This window comes from Halichoeres trimaculatus, unplaced genomic scaffold (assembly GCF_033239565.1).
Source record: "Halichoeres trimaculatus isolate MK-OKI-2021-1 unplaced genomic scaffold, fHalTri1.1 fHalTri1_scaffold_20, whole genome shotgun sequence".
In the NCBI taxonomy this organism is placed as follows: Eukaryota; Metazoa; Chordata; class Actinopteri; order Labriformes; family Labridae; genus Halichoeres; species Halichoeres trimaculatus.
In genome coordinates, this window is record NW_027437198.1 from 7,186,805 (window position 1) to 7,204,556 (window position 17,752).

Sequence of the window (17,752 nt, forward strand, 5' to 3'; positions counted from 1 at the left end):
ACATTCATCAGCCCAGCATGAGTCTTCTCACCTGTGTGACAGGGGCCTGTGTTATAGGCTGGCCCATTCCTACATTCACATTCATCGCTGCACCTGCAGCTGTAGTGAATTGGCCTTGTGGAAGGAACTGGCCCTGGTTGGCTGGTTGAGCAACCATGTTGTTAGCATGATTACCCATCATTCCTTGAGCCTGAGGCATCCTTGACGGAGACATACCCATCTGTAAGAAAAAAGGAAAACAAAATCATTATGGCAGGCAACTCTGTGATACACTGCCTGGCCCAAAAAAAAAGTCACACACACTAACATTTTGATGGACCACCTTTAGCTTTTGCTGTGGCATCGTTTCAATAACATTCTGCAAGATCCCAAGATTTATTTCCACCCAGTGTTGTATTAATTTTTCACCAAGATCTTCATTGATGATGGTAGAGTCTGAATGCTGAGCAACCTAACCTGGTCATTCAGTATCTTCAGGTAGTCAGCTGACCTCATTCTTTGAGCACAGACTGTTGCTGAACCTAGACCTGACCAACTGCAGCAACCCCAGATCATAGACTGCCCCCACAGGCTTGGACAGTAGGCACTAGGCATGATGGGTGATCACTTCATCTGCCTCTCTTCTTACCCTGATGGCCCATCACTCTGGAGCAGGGTCAGTCTGGACTCATCAGACCACATGACCTTCTCCCATTGCTCCAAAGTCCAATCTTTATGCTACCTAGCAAGTTGAAGACTTTTTTATCCGGTTAGCCTCACTGATTTGTGGTTTTCTTAAGTCTACACAGCTGTCCAGCATCAATCACTTAAGTTCCCTTCTCATAGTGTGTGTGGAAATGCTCTTACTTTCTCTATTTAACATAGCCCTGAGTTCTACTGTCGTTTTTCTTCCATTTGATTTCACCAAATGTTTCAGTGATTGTCGATCACGATCATTCAAGTTATTTTTAGGCCACATTTCTTCCTGAAGACGATGGGTCCCCACTATCCTTCCAGTCTTTAATCATGCGTTGGACAGTTCTTGACCCAATTTTAGTAGTTTCTGCAATCTCTTTAGATGTTTTCTCTGCTTGATGCATGCCAATGATTTGACCCTTCTCAAACAGACTAACATCTTTTCCACGACCACGGGATGTGTCTTTAAGAAATGAGAAGCAGCTCATTGCACCAGTTGGGGTTGAATAACTTGTTGCCGACTGAAAAATAATCACCCATGCAGTAATTATCCAACAGAAGGCTTGTACCTATTTGCTAAGTTAATCCAGGTGGTGACTTTTTTTTGGCCAGGCAGTGTACGACAAATGTTTTAACTACAACAAACACACATGATGTAAATGAGCCTCTGAAAGGACCTGAGTGATAATGGACAGGAGAAAAGAAGAGATCTAACCGTTGGGACGGAGCTCATGTTCATCTGCTGTGGATGGTTCATCGGGGAGGGAGCACGCGCTCCCATCGGTGCCTGAGACATCTGCGCATTTTGCATCGCCATTGGGTTAAACTGATTGATTCCTGTGGGAACAGATTCACACAAACACAATTATGTACCTGTTTAATATACCAGGGAGGGGTAATTTAATATTCCACACTCTAATGGGCTCATTGGGGCCTTGAAACAGCTTCACAGCTTTGCACTCAAGTGGTAAAATTATCAAGAAGCAAAAGGGAAGTGAGACTCATTTAATTGTTGAATCTGTAATAATTTCATAGCATCATCAATATTTTCAAGATTATGCAAAGTGATGAAATTAAGACAGGCAAGAGAGAGCAGATACCTTGGGGCACCTGCTTACGGTTCATCATCTGATTTGGCATGTTAGGCATAGGCACAGGTCCATCTGAAATAACAGTAAAAAGAAAAATGTTAAAACCTCTGTAGTGACTCTCTATGTTTATATTTCAGAGGGGATGATAGCTCAGAGTTTGGCTACTCACTGGGGGATCGGACGGCCTGTCCTGGTCCCATGGCGTTTGGCTGAGCCATACCAGGCTGCTGAGGTCCAGCTGCGCCCACCATGCCAGGCTGTTTCTGAAGCCGTGAGCGCCTCTTCTCCTCCAGCTCTTTCTGGATTTTGTAAATTTTCTCCGCCAGGAAGTGGTAATATTCATCCTATAGATGAGAAGACAAAGGCACGTTAGTTCTTGATAAAATGACACAGCCTTGATGATTTTTAAAGACTGTTTCTGTGGTTCATTGAGGTGTTTAGAGAAAGAGAAGTTTCTAGATTTGACATACCCTGCTGTTGGCTGACTCGTACATGTCACCCTCTACCTTTCGCGCATAAGCCACCAGGTTCTCCATTCGCCTGTCCTTCAAGGCAGCGGGGTCAGGGGTGGGGAATATGGCTTGTACACTGAAACCAGACCAAAGGATGAAAATTACTCATCAAAGGTTCTGATGTTTTTATTTCACATTACAAGAGATGATTTTTATAAATTTGTTATAAGACTCACAGTTTGTGCACCAGGTGGGTGCGCAGGTCCTGAGTGACGTGTTCGTGCCAGGCCTTTCGTACCCCTGAAGCAGAGAGAGGGGTGGCAGCAGGCAGGTTCCCCATGCCTCCCACTACAGACCCGTCAGGCATGAGCTGACTGCAAGACAGAAAAACAAAGAAACTTAATACAAGTACAGAAAACTGGTAACTCCACAAACAACCTTTAAGAAACACCATATAAAAATTGGTTAAGATACCTCAGCCCTCTCTAGTTTCTACATAAAATCCCTTTCAGCAGACTGTCTGCTACAATTCGGTGTTAGTAGCAGGTTTGTACAATAATTTGTTTCCTGGAAGTGTTGAAAATTATGGTGACCCAGTACATATTTCATATTCTGGATCTTAGTATCCAGAAAATTGTCAGGATCTGGATCAGACTTTTACATCTGTCAGAAATTATGGTGACCTTGTCTTGTATTGTTTTGCAAAGCAATCCGACCATTTATGGTGGAGTTGTATACACATATGGTGAAAAAATCCCTATCTCACAATAATGAAGAATCCTTTAAAAATAGTCCTGGATCCAGACAGTGATTTGGATCACCTCCAAAATTAAATTACTTCTTCCTTATCCTATTCTGAACATTTCCTGAAGATTTCATCAAGATCTGTTTGTTAGTTTTTGAGTTATGTTGTTCACAGACAAACTCTCCCAAAAACATAACCTCTTTGACGGAGGTAACTAAACAAACTCAAAAGGCCTAAACCTTCACCAAAACATTTACTGAATGGTGAATATATTGGTTACAAACTCCCACTGGTGTATGTTCTCATATTAAACGCAGACAGACTAAAGCTGGGGTCCCTGGAAAAAACAGGACCAAGAGTTTCTTACTTGTTGAGAGTGGATGGTAGAGAAGAGTCAGAGTGCATGCCAGACTGGTCTGAAGAGGGGACACCCATGCCTCCTGCCATCTGGTTCATCTGATTAGCGCCTGTTAAAACCCACATTATCATTCAGAGGGGTTTATAAGAAAATGGCTTAACAACAGGTTGATGGTATTTCCAACACTTGTACATAATCCTCTAAAGAGGCAGTGAGGTCTCGCCTCCTCCTTACCGAGCTGGTTCATGCTCCGTAGCTGCTGGTGCTGGGGCCCCTGGGGGTTCTGCTGACCAGCGCCCTGTCCCTGCACCTGAGCAGGGGACTGGTTCCCATACGGCAGGCCGAGGGCAGCGTAAGCCCTCTGCATGGAGCTGGGGTCGATGTTGGTGGCAGCGCTGTTGATGGCTGTGGCGCTGGGCTGGCCGGGTCCCACTGTACTGATGGCGTTCGGCAGGCCAGCGCCAGGGGAGTTCAGCATGGCTGGAGAGGGCAGAACAAGAGAAAGATGTTACTTGGAAAAAGAAAGCAAACTTTTTAACATTCAGGAAGTAAACAGAGCATGTCAGATTTCTCAACAGCAGTCCAAAAACAGGAAAAACAAATCCTTAACTGCATTGAAACCAACTTCCTGTCTAAATAATTTACATTACTGTTTACATCTGGCATGTCCAAAGCCAGACCCATGCCCCCAGCTTTTATCTTTTAATAAAATCATTTATGACACTGAAATAAATCGTGTTCTAAATAGTATATTCTTCTTACATTTCCTAATACTACATTTGGACTCTGCGTAGTCTACTTTCATAAAGCTAAACCTCTGTACATTCTGCAGAAACTCAAGAGGTCTCTCAGCTGATGTCTTTAAGTTTATTCATTTATGCGATGATGTATTTTCACAAAACATATAGTTTATCAAATTATAGGTTACAAAACTATATTAAAGTTATAAAATGTCAGAAAAGGCAAAAATTGGTTTATAAATATTGTTTATAGAGCAGGTGAAAAATATTTGGGGCTAAAAATGTTGTTTACTGGTCAAAATAGTCTTGAAAACATCAAACTACGTGTAATCAAAAGCTATGATAGAGCAGCTCTTTGTCATTCTCACAAAATAAAATGTGGCCCTTTGAAATGTGTGAAAAGTGAATCTATCAGTAAAAATGTGAAATGCTTTTAAACAAGTGATATGGTGTAAAATAATGATTCTGTGTAAACAAAGTCATTTCCTTTGGAGCAACAAAGACAGCTTCTCTCTGAGGCCTTTATTGAAAATCCCTGCGCTGCTCCCTGCTGTGTTGATTGCTGACAGAGAGCACGCTGCCTCTGTGGGGGATTTAAATCCGTCATATGCCCGTTCGGCCAATCAGAGCGCAGCCTGTCCCTGGAGCCTGCCCACACTAATAGCGGAGACATGGAGCCCCTCCCCTGGGTGTCACATTACAGGCCCAGCCTTTCTACAGGAATCCTCTCGCTGTGAGAGCTCTCGAGTCAGCGAGCCAGCACAGAGCTGTGGGGGGGATGAACCACCTGCAGGTGGCGCCACCTCATGCTACATGCACTGACTCGAGGCTGTTTCTAAGCGTCACAGCTGCTCTGATGTGCAGCTGTGACAGTAAAAATTAGATGTTAAATCACACTATTTGTGAATTTCACTTTTCACTTTTCTAATTTCTGTTTTCTTCATGGTGTAAGAAGGATTTAAAGAGAAGCAGGGACTTCTGGAGTAACTCCACAGTTACTCACGTTGCTGATTCCTCTTGTCACTCGCATTCTTTAAAGGCAGGCAGACTGGACAGTCGTGCCGTGTACAGTTCTTCCAGTGGGAGATGATCTGTCTGGATGATGCACAGTGAGCCACTGAGGAGGAATAAAACAGAAAAGTAAAGCCTGGTCAGTAATCAAGCAGCCCTTGGTATTTTAAAACTTAACACTTACTGAAATGAAAAAAAAATAAAAAGAAGATTTAGTTGAAAATAAAGTGAAACAGAAAAACCTCAAACAAAAGCTTTTATTGCTACAGTACAATGTGCAAATGGCCCTGCAGTAAAAGCAATTATACATGTCGTAAAACCATAAAGGAATCCTGGCATCTACTCTACGCATATAAACACTATAAATATCACAGTTCAAAGTTTATCAACCTTGGGTGACTACCGACAGCTGTCAGAGGGGAAGCTGCATTTTGTCAGCTCTGACAAGAAGAGAATTACACCCAGCAGAGCGCCGTTTAAATAAGAATCAAGCCATCTTTGCTGATTTTCACAGTCACATGAGCATTTCATGGAAAAGTGGATCCACCAGAGCAAAACGCACAGAAGCCGAGCTTTGAATTGTACAAAGAAACATTATTAAAACTAGAGGTAGACCGATATATCGGCCGGCCGATATATCGGGCCGATATTTGGACATTTGTCTCTATCGGCCATCGGCCATATTTTCTTTTAAAAAGCCGATTTTTGATCCGTTGTATAAAATGACGCAATTTTTGATCAGGCACAAATAAGACGAGCACCTCAAACTTGTGGAACCACTTGGATACATTACATACTTTTGTTCAAATTATATTATATATTATATATTATTATTCACCAAGTATCTGCAAGAATACAAGGAATTTGACTCCGGTTTAAACTGCTCTCTCTCAGTACAATTAAATATTTAAAAAAAGTAGAAAAAATAGAGCTTAGGTAGTAGTAAAAAAATAATAATAATTACAATATTAAATAAAGAACGTTTACAGAGTAGAATACAAATATATACACAATTAAAGTTAAAAAACAGTGCACTGAATAGGTATCAGAAAAATGTGAAACTTGCAATAGAGAAATGGAAGATGAAACACACAAAAACACACAAAGTACAAGACAGCGCAGTACCGCAGAACTACACTCACCTTGGCAGGACTTGCCCGCCTGGCAGTGGGTCATGTGGTTGAGGACGTTCTTCATGGTGCGACAGTGAGGCAGAGAGCAGGCCCTCACCTCACCGTTGGCCTGCTCCCGCCGCTGGCACTTATGTGCATGGAGCAACAGGACCAGCTGCTGCTGAATAAGTTTGCGCTTCTCGGGGTCAGCGGTTGGGCCCGCTGACACGCCGACAGCCCCGGGGACCATACCCACCGAGGATACCTGCTGCTGCATCTGAGACTGCAAAGTGAAGAAACACACAGAGAGGTCAAAGACAGAACCAGACTTCTGCTTCAATTCAGAGTTACTGAACTTTCCACTTTGAGTGTCTGCAATGTTGAATTGGTAAATTCAATGCACGTTTTAGTTTAGCTGTAGGGTGCAACGTCGGCCCTGGGCCTCTATCAGTCAGACTTTTACCTCAGACTGTTACATAGACTTTAAAATGACTAATTACTGGAGATAGATCAATATGTTTCTTAGGGCTAATACCTTATTATTAGTCAAGGAGATTGATAACTGATACTTAATAATAATACATTTTTATTAGTGCTGCACGATTTGGGGAAAAGGTGCGATTTGCGATTAGGTGGACAATATTGCGATTGCGATTGTGCTTGCGATTTGATAAAAAAAGGTGTGTCATGATGAGTCTACAGACTTGCTTGGTTATCATGGAGAAAAATTAGAATTGCATGTGCTGACATTGCGATTGCGATTACGATTGCGATAATCGTGCAGCCCTAATTTTTATCTATGACGCACTTTTCATTTCTTAAAAAACTCAAAGTGCTACAAGAAAAGTTTAAAAGATTTTTTCTTTTTTAAAAAAACACTCAAGTTGTAAGTTACAAGCTTCTTCAAAGAGGAATGTTTTTGAGTGTTTCTTAAAAGTATACACAGTCTGTGGGGTCCTGAGGTGACTGGGCAGGTAGTTTCGGACGTGGTGCAGCAGCACAAAAGGCCCGGTACCCCATAGTCCAGAGGTTAATTCAGGGTTCTGGGAACTTGAAGCCAATATTCATTTACAAAGCGAAAATATTGACATCAATGTTTTGAATAATAGAAAATCCAACACTTCACTTTATTGAAATCCCTTTAAGCATATGTTTATGAAACAGCTCCCAGGCTCAGCAGCATGTCTCTTTAAATTGAAAGAAAACTTTGAAAAATTGGGACAAAGTGAATATCTAGATTCAGTTAAAAAAAAAAATCTAAATTTACAAATTTAAAGAAGCAGATGGGTCACCAGAAAGGACAGAGGAAGAGATGGAAGAAATATGTTTTAACCATGAAGAAAATGTATAAATTAACATTTAAAAAAATATAAAAAGGATTGACATTTCCTGTTTAGTGTGAACCATTTCCTGTATTTTCCTGTTTAGTATGAACCATTTCCTGTATTTGAGCAAATTTGCATTTTACTGATCTCTGTTTACTTTGTTCCTTGAAAAAAAAAATCTCTCTCCCTCCTCAACAGTTTGTGTCAATATAGGACAACACCACAGACAGCGTGCGTACACTGTGTGTCGCACTTATGAAAACTCAACACGACTGTGTTTGTCAAGCCCCAAAGTTAAAGGAAATCTCCAACAGAGCCTAGACTGGTTCTTTTCAAAGCGCTGGGCTCCAGGTTTGGCAGAAACCCTGAAAAACCTTATTTACGAAAGGATATAGAAACAAAGATCAGAACTACTACTTCATCTACACAGAGCTGCAGGGTTAGATCTGTTTAACATGCTTGTGTTCAGTGTTTATTTGCTTTAGCACAGTATTAACAGTTAAACATAAGGACAAAGCCTCAACAACATGATGGCATTAACTCTTTCCCTGCCAAAGATGAGATTCAGTCATTTAAAGGCCTTTGACATGAGTCCAGTTACACCTTTTCCTACAGATTAAGTCTAAGTTCCCCATGAGCGCTATAACCCACTGTGTTCAGAGCATGACTCGTTCCAAAGCCTGCGTTTGTTTGGAGAGTAGATCTTCTTTTTAACTCTACTTTTCTTTGTTCAAGACAACTTTTCACTTTCTTAGGATGTCAAACAATAACTTTAAGTATAAATTGATAGTTATGTAGCGTCAGTATTTGAAATGTGACAGAAAACACACTCTGTAAACCTGGTTTTTACCATAGTTTAGAGAACAGAAGGTGAGCAGACTGTTCAATGTTGCGGCTGAAATACACCAGATACATCTCCAGTTTTGCTCCATCATGACACCAGATCAGATAGGTTTCCATCAGAGGTTTACAGAATATCGATATTAATATCGGTACCCGCCAATGTTGGTCTTTTGTTTTTATTTATCGGTATCGGCCGATGTGTAAAAGTGGGCAGAAATTTACTCATTAGCTGCCTCCCATTTTAAGAGCATCTTGAATGATCTTTCAAGACCCAAGTAATACTGTTTTCTCTGACAACCTAAGACCACCAAAATTACCAAAGAAGAGTGGACTCTCTTCCTGTTTTTGAACCAAAAAACAGACAAAATGAACTTTTTCTTGATCACATCCATTTCGGGCGCTCCATCCTTTGAACCTCTCCATGATCTCTGTTGTCTTTTTCCATGGTCGCACCACTCTTCCTTTCTGAACTACCGCGAAACATCATCTGTATCAAGATCTGTTTTTTTTGTTTTGTTTTTTTAACCAATAGTAATATTGATAAATATCAGTTTTCTGCCATAACAGCAATATCAATATCGGATATTGGTATCAGCCACAATTTTCATATCAGTGCATCCCTAGTTTCCATTCAAGTCAATGTGTCAACTTACACCTGATCTATTCTGTGGCGGTCCGGCTGCTAGACTGGTACAAAAGGTCACTGGTAATACGCAGCCATCCTATTTTTGGCAAATGCCGGGGCTGTGACGCATACATTCATCGTAGGTAAGATTGGGCAGGACAGGAAGTTGTACACAGAAGCTATCCAACATCACCCACTGACTTTCAAAATAAAACAAGCCATGGCAACACCAGATTGTATTTAGCTTGACTACAACAACAAACAGACATAATGAGCGGAGCCAGACCAGGAGTCAACAGGTTTGAGGTTTTACAGTAGAGTCCAACCAATTAATCGCCTGGGCCGATTAATTGGGCCAAAATGTAGCCGATTATAAAAAATTTTGCTCCGCGCATATTCTGTTGCTCCCGCTCCTGTGTGTTAATAAATATAAGGCGACTACATGGCGTCTCACTTCATAATGCCATGCAGGATTAACCTGGACTTATAAATTCACAAGTTATTGTCCCAGTTGAAATAATTTTTGAAAATGTTTCAATGTATTTTGATGTAATTGTATTTATTGCATGTTTTGGAAGCAGCTACATTGTTACTTAAAATCTACTTTAGTCCTATGCATTAAATGGAAGATGGAACTTTTCAATAGCTAGTAATAATTTGTGTTCATATACAGTATTTATCCTGTATATATCAATGAATTTATTATATATATCAGCCAATATATCGGATATCAGTCGATATATCAAGTATCGGCCGATATATCGGGTATCGGCTTCTTTTTTCCCCCAGTATCGATATCGGCATTGGGTCCAAAAATCCTGTATTGGTCGGGCTCTATTTTACAGCCCAACATGAATGAAGAGAGGCTCCTGCGAAGTACAGGAACTCCTTGGCTTCATGACTCCAGCTGTCTGTCAGTCATGCAACACAGTGTGTCGACAAACACAGTCAACACTCAGTGGAGCGATGGACGACTGTAGACATACCTGGTGTATTGAGTTCCCATCTACAACTCCTACCACTCCAATCAGAGCTAACCTAACCTCACTCTCCATTTTATTGATAGACTCTCAAGTTTGAACAGACCACTGCAGAATAACTGCTGACTGTGGGTTAGGATGCCTACGATGTAAAGGATAAAGCTAAAAACAAGTAATGTATATTTCCATACACCAGAAAAAAAAAACAGATCAGATTCTCTGTGAAACAGCACTATTATTTTTCCTTTCAGTTATCTCCTCTTTGCTTTTGACACTGTGGATAAAAATTAACACTGGAAACATTTTTTGCAACAGCTGTCCTAAAAAAGTGGACACTGGGACAAGGCCCGAGTGGACTCACCATGTTTGGCACGCTTCCAGCTCCCTTCATCTCAGCGGGGAATTGGGGCAGGTTGTTGGAAAGGGCGGTTTTGTTCTGGAGTTGTTGAGTGTTGACCCCTGCTGCCCCCATCTGCTGAACCCCAGCCTGACCATACTGCTGGCTAAATGGAGCTCCTGACATCCCCATCTATAGCAGACAAAGAGAACAGAGGGGGGTAAGAAAATTGGGACATTATAAAAGATACCCATAAAAGAAAAAGGCACAAAAGAGAAGTTTGAACCTCTGGTAGGAGCATCTCTATGTGAGAGCATAAGAGAGGCTCTTTGACAGACAGCTGGGTGGACTTCAGTGTAGGCTTCTGTGTTTAAAACAAGTCCCACAACTCTGCACTTTGATGCTTTGGGCAAAGTTTACACACAGAGAACAAATCAGCATAAAAATTAAAATTATTTAATGGTTGATTATAGCCCCGTTTTCAACAGGCAGTCCGGTTCCGTTCAGTACGTTTTGGTACAGTTGAGCCTGATCCCGTTTGTGTTTCCACAGCAAACCATGCCCCCTCGTGGTAGGCGGCGTGTAAGCCCGATGCCGAAAGCTGCATCTGTTCAACAATAGCATGACGCCATGGCAGTGTGACACAATAACCAAAGAGCATGGATGGAAGACGCTCTTTGATACAAAGTGCAATCAAGCTTTGTTTCGGAGAAGTCTTTGCGCCGCCAGGAGAAATGCAGCCGCTGTCGCACGGTAAGTGGTCGATTTTACCGACCAATCAATGGTCTGCAGTGTGTTGCTCCACCTTCCGAGAGCGGATCGGTTCAGTCTGGCACCCAAACGAAAGGGTCCAAAGAGTGGATTGGCTCGTCTTGGTTATTTGGGGATCTGTACCGGGATTAGTCAGTGGAAATGTCAAATCAAACCAGTCTGCTTGGTGAAAATGCAGCTTATTTCTTTGATGTAAATGCGACGACAATAACCTTAAACAGTTGGAAAGCCTGTTTATTTCACTTTTAAGTGGAGCCTCATGTTTAAGGTGCATGTTTTTGTGGGAAGAACATCAAAGCTGAGTGTGCGCGTTACACAAATAAAAAAAATTGCCAAATCTGCAAATGCCTAGCAGTGTATTCTGCCATCAACTCTTATTTGTTGGATTTGATGTTTGCAATGTTTCTATGGGAGAAAAAATTGTTATACCATATAAGGGGGATTTTTTTTGTTTGACAGTATCACAATTGTGATTCTTTGTAAAAAAAACTTCTTTTTTTTTCCAATTTCAGGGGCTGAGTACACGACAATGGTTTTAAGGTGAAACACAAAAGTTTTGCTGTGTTTCAGCCTCGCGTCCACTCGGAAACTTCATTTTAGCCAAACTAAAACACAAACTTTTGAAAATGGCCCCCAGAGTGGTATCATTCTGGAACGCTGCCGACATCGCCACTGTGTAAACAGTAAGCCGGCGTTTTCAGTGGAAACGCTGACGTCATACTACGCTTCGTGCGAGCACATACAACCGACAACAGTACCGTTGTTACAATCACCGCAAACTACCAAGTTGTGCTGGTTTTGCTCAATCTGCTGAATCTACTAACTGTCTTTCTACAAAATGTGCATCTTTTGCACTTAGTATTCCCCAATACACCGGATGATCGGCTCAACTCTACTTCGGTGGAGATCCTCCAAAAGCTGCTTCTGGACAAGACAGTTATAGCACCAACTACAGGCCTGGCATGCTCACTACAGCGTTTTCAGTTCTTTAGCGTTCCCGTGTAAGGCCAGATTTTTTTCACTGCATTTTCAGATGAAACGTTTTTGGGGCCTCAAATTCTTCATTTCAGCCTTTGTTTTTTAACGAGATTGGAAAAAAGTTACCACTTCTCCAGCAGAGGATGAAATGTTTCTCTCTGACTCACATGATGTGCATTTAATGGGAAAATATAGCTCCTGATACGGCCTGTAGACGTTATCATCATCATTTAACTTTTTCACATGGTCTGGTTTAAAAAAGCAAACTAAAAATCGTAAATATCAAAGAATCACAATTTAAATCAAATCAGCACCCAAAAATCGTAACAGAATCAAATCAGGAGAATAGCACATAGTCCCAGCCTGACTAACAACCCTAAAAACTCAAAATGTCACTGTATGTAAAAACATTCTAGGGCAGGAAAGTTAGCTTCCCTGCTTCGAAAGTCCCTCTGCATGTTTTCCTCGGCTTACTCCGCCAGCCTTTCACCACGGTGGCCGAAGCAGCAGTCTGCTCTGCTCCACAGAGGTTTCCCTGCTGCCAGCGGTGCTCAGGCAGACAGAGCAAGCCCAGCCCAGCAGAGACAGAGCAGCTTGCTCAACAGCTGAGCAGAGCGCTGCGCTGCTGCTGCCTGCCCCCTCCCCCCCTGCAAAGAAACACTCAGATGCTTCCCCTCTGCCTCCCTCCCGTTCACACATCGCCCTCCTCTTACTTGAACCGCATTTAAAGCAGAGGAGAGTCACCGCGCTGTGAGACAGTGGAGCAGCACAGAAAGTCTCCAGTGTTTCCCTCCTCTTCCTACCAAATCGTCGTCTTCTTTCCTCTCCACCTCGACTCCCCCAACATGACGGCAACACACAAGCTCGCTTTTCTAAACATGATTTACAGCTCAATTATCAAAGGGCAGAGGCTCCACAGCCAGAGAGGGAGAGGAAGATGGAGGAAAAAGGAAATACTTGAGTCAAGGACAGCGAGTAGAGGCTTCAACATAGTGGTTGATATTAGCTTTTAAACAGGCAATCCTAAAGACAACAACGCAAGTCGGCTGACAGCCAATTTCTAATGCTGATATCATGATGCTGTTTCTGTTGTTGTTGTAATGCATAAATAAATAACATCTATTATTCATGCACATTACTATCTAATATTCATGGTTATCTTGAAGAGTAACATGTTTGAGATGGATTCTTAATTGAGTCATGAAACTGAAACAGACTTTGGGTTTCACTGTCGATTCAAAGTATGACTGATAGATTATTTTTATCGCAAGCAAAACTAAACTTTATTGTTCTGAGTCACAACAAAGAGTAGGTTAGACACAAAACTAAAACTTTTGTAGATTTTGGATTTAGAAAATCTTGATGGTCCCTGAGGGGCAATATGGTCGGCAGCTGAGGTCCACAGTCAATACACCCAAAATCAGATTTGAAGCTGTCATTAAAAAAAAAAATAAAGGTTAATTTAGGAATGTTAAAACTGCCTGCAGTGTCTGCAGACTTTTTTTAGTTATTTTTTTTCTAACTTTTAATGACTTTATTCAAGAGAGGACAGAACACTGGATCATAGGAATGGAACGGTTAATAAAGAAAATCAGAACCGTTCAGTTTTCCTCACTCGTTCAGGGCGCACATGCTTCCTTTGGTTCGTGTTTTTCTTTTTTCTTTGTTTTAAAGCTCAGTTTGGAGCAAATATGTAGCTCCAATCTTATGTATGTGCAATGCGAGGCAAAGGATACATAAGAACAGTTGTGTGGTGAGGCGTGTGTTGTTTATATTATAAGCAGGAAGAGTCGTTCTGCTGTCAGGGAGCATTTTAGATTTAAGTTAAGGTAAAAAAGTGGAGGATAAAACCACGACTGAGTGTTACCAACTTAGACGGCAATTCTTGCGACTTTTCTGGAGTTTGATTTCCTCAATGGTCGGTGTGTGAGCCCCTCCCCTATCCAAAACACAGACAATCCTCCTCACTTGCAGCAGATGAAATCACGCAAGTTTGTGTCTCATTATGGTCACTTCTGTTGGTCCCCAGCCCAGATAAGGGAGGAGGGTTGATATTTAATTTGTATGTTAATTTGTAGTTATAAACACAAAAGTTATAAACATATTTATGATGTTGTGTTTTACCTGCTTTCTGTCTCTCCCAAATTAAACAACAGCATCATATAGTGGCTTTTAGTGACTTCTGGGACAGACAATAGTGACTTTCCTTTCTGAGGAGTTGGCGTGTTGAAACTAGCAGTGTTTCACTCAGCTTTAATGATGTTTGAAATGGGAAACAGCCTCTTTCTTTCAGGTGTTTCATGACTATACATGATATAATTGATTAAAAATAATCTGATAATTGTGGATTATTAGGGTATATGGTAATCTGAGGTGCTTAAAACAACAACAATGTACACCGAACCAAACCGGACAGAAAACTGTGACCACAAAACAGTAATAAGAACTGACCATGGTTCTTGTGAACTGTTCCATTCATAGTTTGGGCCTGAGCCATCAGTTCAAGGGCCTAACCCAGGGGTCTGCAACCTTCACTTTCAAAAGAGCCATTTTGCCTCAGCTCACCTGGACGAAAAACTTTTGAGAGCCGCAAAACATACTCCATCTTCACAAAAAAGACAAAAAATGCATACAATTCTAATAAAGTAAAAATCTAGTGAATAAAAGTCTAAACAAGATTTGAAAAATTTCTTTAAAAATGAAATTAAAAAAAACTGCAAAAAGACTTGCAAAAATGTTTAAAATTTCACAAAAATTTGCTGAACCTAAATTATGCAATTTCAAAATTTTGCTTAATTTTCAAAATAAATTGTAAAAAAAAGTTAAAAATTAATTTAAAACAAGAATTTCAAAAATTTGCAAAATCCCCCCTTTTTCTGAATTTAAAAAAAAAAGTAAAAAAAAAAAAAAATGAAATAAAAAAATCTCAAAATTTCAAATAAGAAAAAAAAACACAAAACAGGTAAAAGCTTTTTTGCAAGAGGTTATACATATTTAGTACAAAAAAAATGTTAAACTGTGATTATTTTTAGTGTCTGTGTCGTTCATTTAAACCCTCTTTAAGAAATATTACAAAAAACTCTATTAATAATATTTTTTAAAGCTACAAGGAGCCACTGCAAAGGGGTCAAAGAGCCACATGAGGCTCCAGAGCCACAGGTTGAAGAACCCCATGGGGCACAACCTAACTGCTAGACCAAGGCATTCCAGCCTGCGACCCCCAAAATAGCAGTGCTTAGGACTTGCAACCCCTACCAACGGAAATCACGGGTATAGGATGATCCAAATCAGTAAAAAATGAAAAAAAAATGAGACTACCGGTGGAAACAAACCTCGCTGTGTTTTCTACATCATGCAAAAAGCCTCCGCTACCTGCAAGACTCACCTGACAGGAGATCTTTTCACTACAGTGACGGTCAAACTGTTCATTCCTTTAGCTTTAATCCTTACCAAATGTTGATAGATGATTTGGTAGACGAAGCAAACAGGATAACTACGCTTTGACCTTGCATCAGTTCGTTACATTAGTTGCGTGTATGATTGTTGCAAAGCAGGTGATTGTTTGTGTTTGTGTTCATTTCTATGTTCATGACCAGTGTTAAGGATTTGACTCACCTTATTCATGTTTCCAGCTTGCTGAGCATTCAACACGTTGTGTGCGCCCAGCTGTGGCCCTCCTTGTGTGAGAGTCTCTGCCAGCACACTGCCACCAACACCAGGTCCAGCCCCTTGCATGCCTTGACCCTGGTACTGCATGCCAGGCCCAGGTCTACCTCGTCCTGCAGGTCCCAAAGCCCCGTTAATCACTTGTCCTGCTTGGCCCATGACCCCATGTCCCTGCCCGCTGTTCAACATGGCCTGGTTGAAGCCTAAGCTTCCATTTCCTTGTCCTGCCACTCCTTTCTGGACCTGCGGAGACTGGTGATTGGTGGCCCCTGGCCCCAGCGGGCTTTTGCCCAGCACAGCACTGAGTTGGCTCCCCACCATGCCTCCCTGTTGGGAGTTGGCAGAATTGAGACCACCTCCCAAGATGGTGGAGCTTCCTGGTCGCAGAAGTTCGGACAGCTGCTTGTGTTTTGCAGCGGCATCAGGAACGATGGAGTCGAGACCGGTTCCACCTCCACCTGGACCGCCGTTAGATGACATCCCCATTCCCAGGTCTCCGTTGGGAATGAGCTCGTCTGGAAGATCATTTTCCAGGTCAAACAAGGAAACGAGATCTACGAAAGACAGAGAGAGCAGAATGAATGAGGCATGCGTCACTAGTTAATCTCCTTAAACTGAGGATGGATGAACAAGAAACAAAGAAACTGTTGGATATGTTTAAAGAAACAATCATGTTTTTGTTCTTCATTGTGATGTTAACAGGATTCATCAATATCAATGGCCAAAATAATCTTTCAAGGGTAAAGTGACCAGGACTTTGGAAACAGAAAATGAACAGAGCATTTCCACAGGTCAAAGTCCAAATCGCATTTCAATGACAAAGTTCTTCACGTGCGTGTAGGTGTGCTTCTGTGTGTAATCAAAACAGCCACACCTTTACACACACCACTCAGAGTGCCAAGATATCTGGATTACAGAGGTTAGAGGACAATCCAACCTTTAGCATTGACATACAGTGGTTCTTATCGAGAGCCTATCCACTGGATGGCCTGAGCAGTTGGTGCATTAAAACTAAAAGTCTCAGAGAACAGGCAGAGACATGGATGGTCCAACGCCAGGAGATCAGACACCTGTTCCTAAGACCAAAACCTGAAATCACACTTCAAGCTTTTCAGCTGCCTCATGAAACTCTTCTGTTATTCACTTCAATCAGGGAGGTGATAACAGGCAAAGCATCAGACTGTTTCTACATCCTCAAAACAAGAGATGTGACTGAGATAGAAAGACCCACTCCTGTCAGACAAGTGGCTGATTTTATCATGGTGATGCTGAGGACCCTTGCATAGGTAAACTGTATTTAGGTGGGAAACACCTCAAAATTTAATCAGGCTAAAACTTCAGTCGATGATGAAGACATCGACGACCAACGACGCGGCAAGACGACCGCCAGGTGTCACAGTATGTTCTAAAGCGGCCGGTTTTAACCTGGCAAAACACTCGACCTGTGAGTTCTAGTAGGAATATCTACAAAATAGAAAACCAGAAACAAGAATTTGTGGAAACTGTGCCCTGTAAATTTGGATTATAGAAGTACATCATATCTATTTGTAAAACATGTTAAACATCTTTGCAGAGTCATTAAATGGATCTCTATCCATTCATGTGCCAATAGTAGCAGTGACTATTAAACTGTGTTTTTGCTTGAAATGCTCATCCCTATTTGTAAAAACGTAACGCAATTTGTAGGGAAGGGTACTGAACTAGATACTTCTATAGGTACCGACCGAATTCTGTCAAAAGCAACGGGTACTGATTCGTGTAAAATCAAAAGGTACCATGTTTAGGTACTTAAAGAATAAGTTTGGTTTATACAGCTTTTACATTGCTTATAGAATGAAGTAGAACAAAATACTCACCCAGAAGGCTTTCCTGATCCAAGCAGTGCTTCTGGAGATATTTAGATCCAAAATCGTGCTGCGGACGTCCATATAATGGGATCCATCGGGGCATAGACAGTGCTGCTCCTAAAACTGCATTAATTATCCAAAAACTCATGTTTTTCACCAATATTCCATCATGGTCCGCTCCGGGTTAGCCCTCTGC

General features: G+C 41.5%; 1 protein-coding gene across 2 annotated transcripts in view; it reads right to left on the minus strand.

The window, feature by feature from the left end:
• crebbpb (CREB binding lysine acetyltransferase b) overlaps positions 1-17,752 on the minus strand; it is a 34,384-nt gene that overhangs the window by 9,544 nt on the left and 7,088 nt on the right. For both annotated transcript variants that reach the window (XM_074695933.1, XM_074695932.1), the window contains exons 2-13: positions 15,659-16,263; positions 10,319-10,486; positions 6,215-6,467; positions 5,065-5,178; positions 3,556-3,801; positions 3,331-3,430; positions 2,455-2,592; positions 2,237-2,354; positions 1,936-2,110; positions 1,776-1,838; positions 1,391-1,512; positions 32-220 (exon numbers count right to left, since the gene is read on the minus strand). In XM_074695933.1, the coding sequence (XP_074552034.1) occupies positions 32-220; positions 1,391-1,512; positions 1,776-1,838; positions 1,936-2,110; positions 2,237-2,354; positions 2,455-2,592; positions 3,331-3,430; positions 3,556-3,801; positions 5,065-5,178; positions 6,215-6,467; positions 10,319-10,486; positions 15,659-16,263 (2,291 nt within the window). The remainder of the gene's footprint in view (positions 1-31; positions 221-1,390; positions 1,513-1,775; positions 1,839-1,935; positions 2,111-2,236; positions 2,355-2,454; positions 2,593-3,330; positions 3,431-3,555; positions 3,802-5,064; positions 5,179-6,214; positions 6,468-10,318; positions 10,487-15,658; positions 16,264-17,752) is intronic.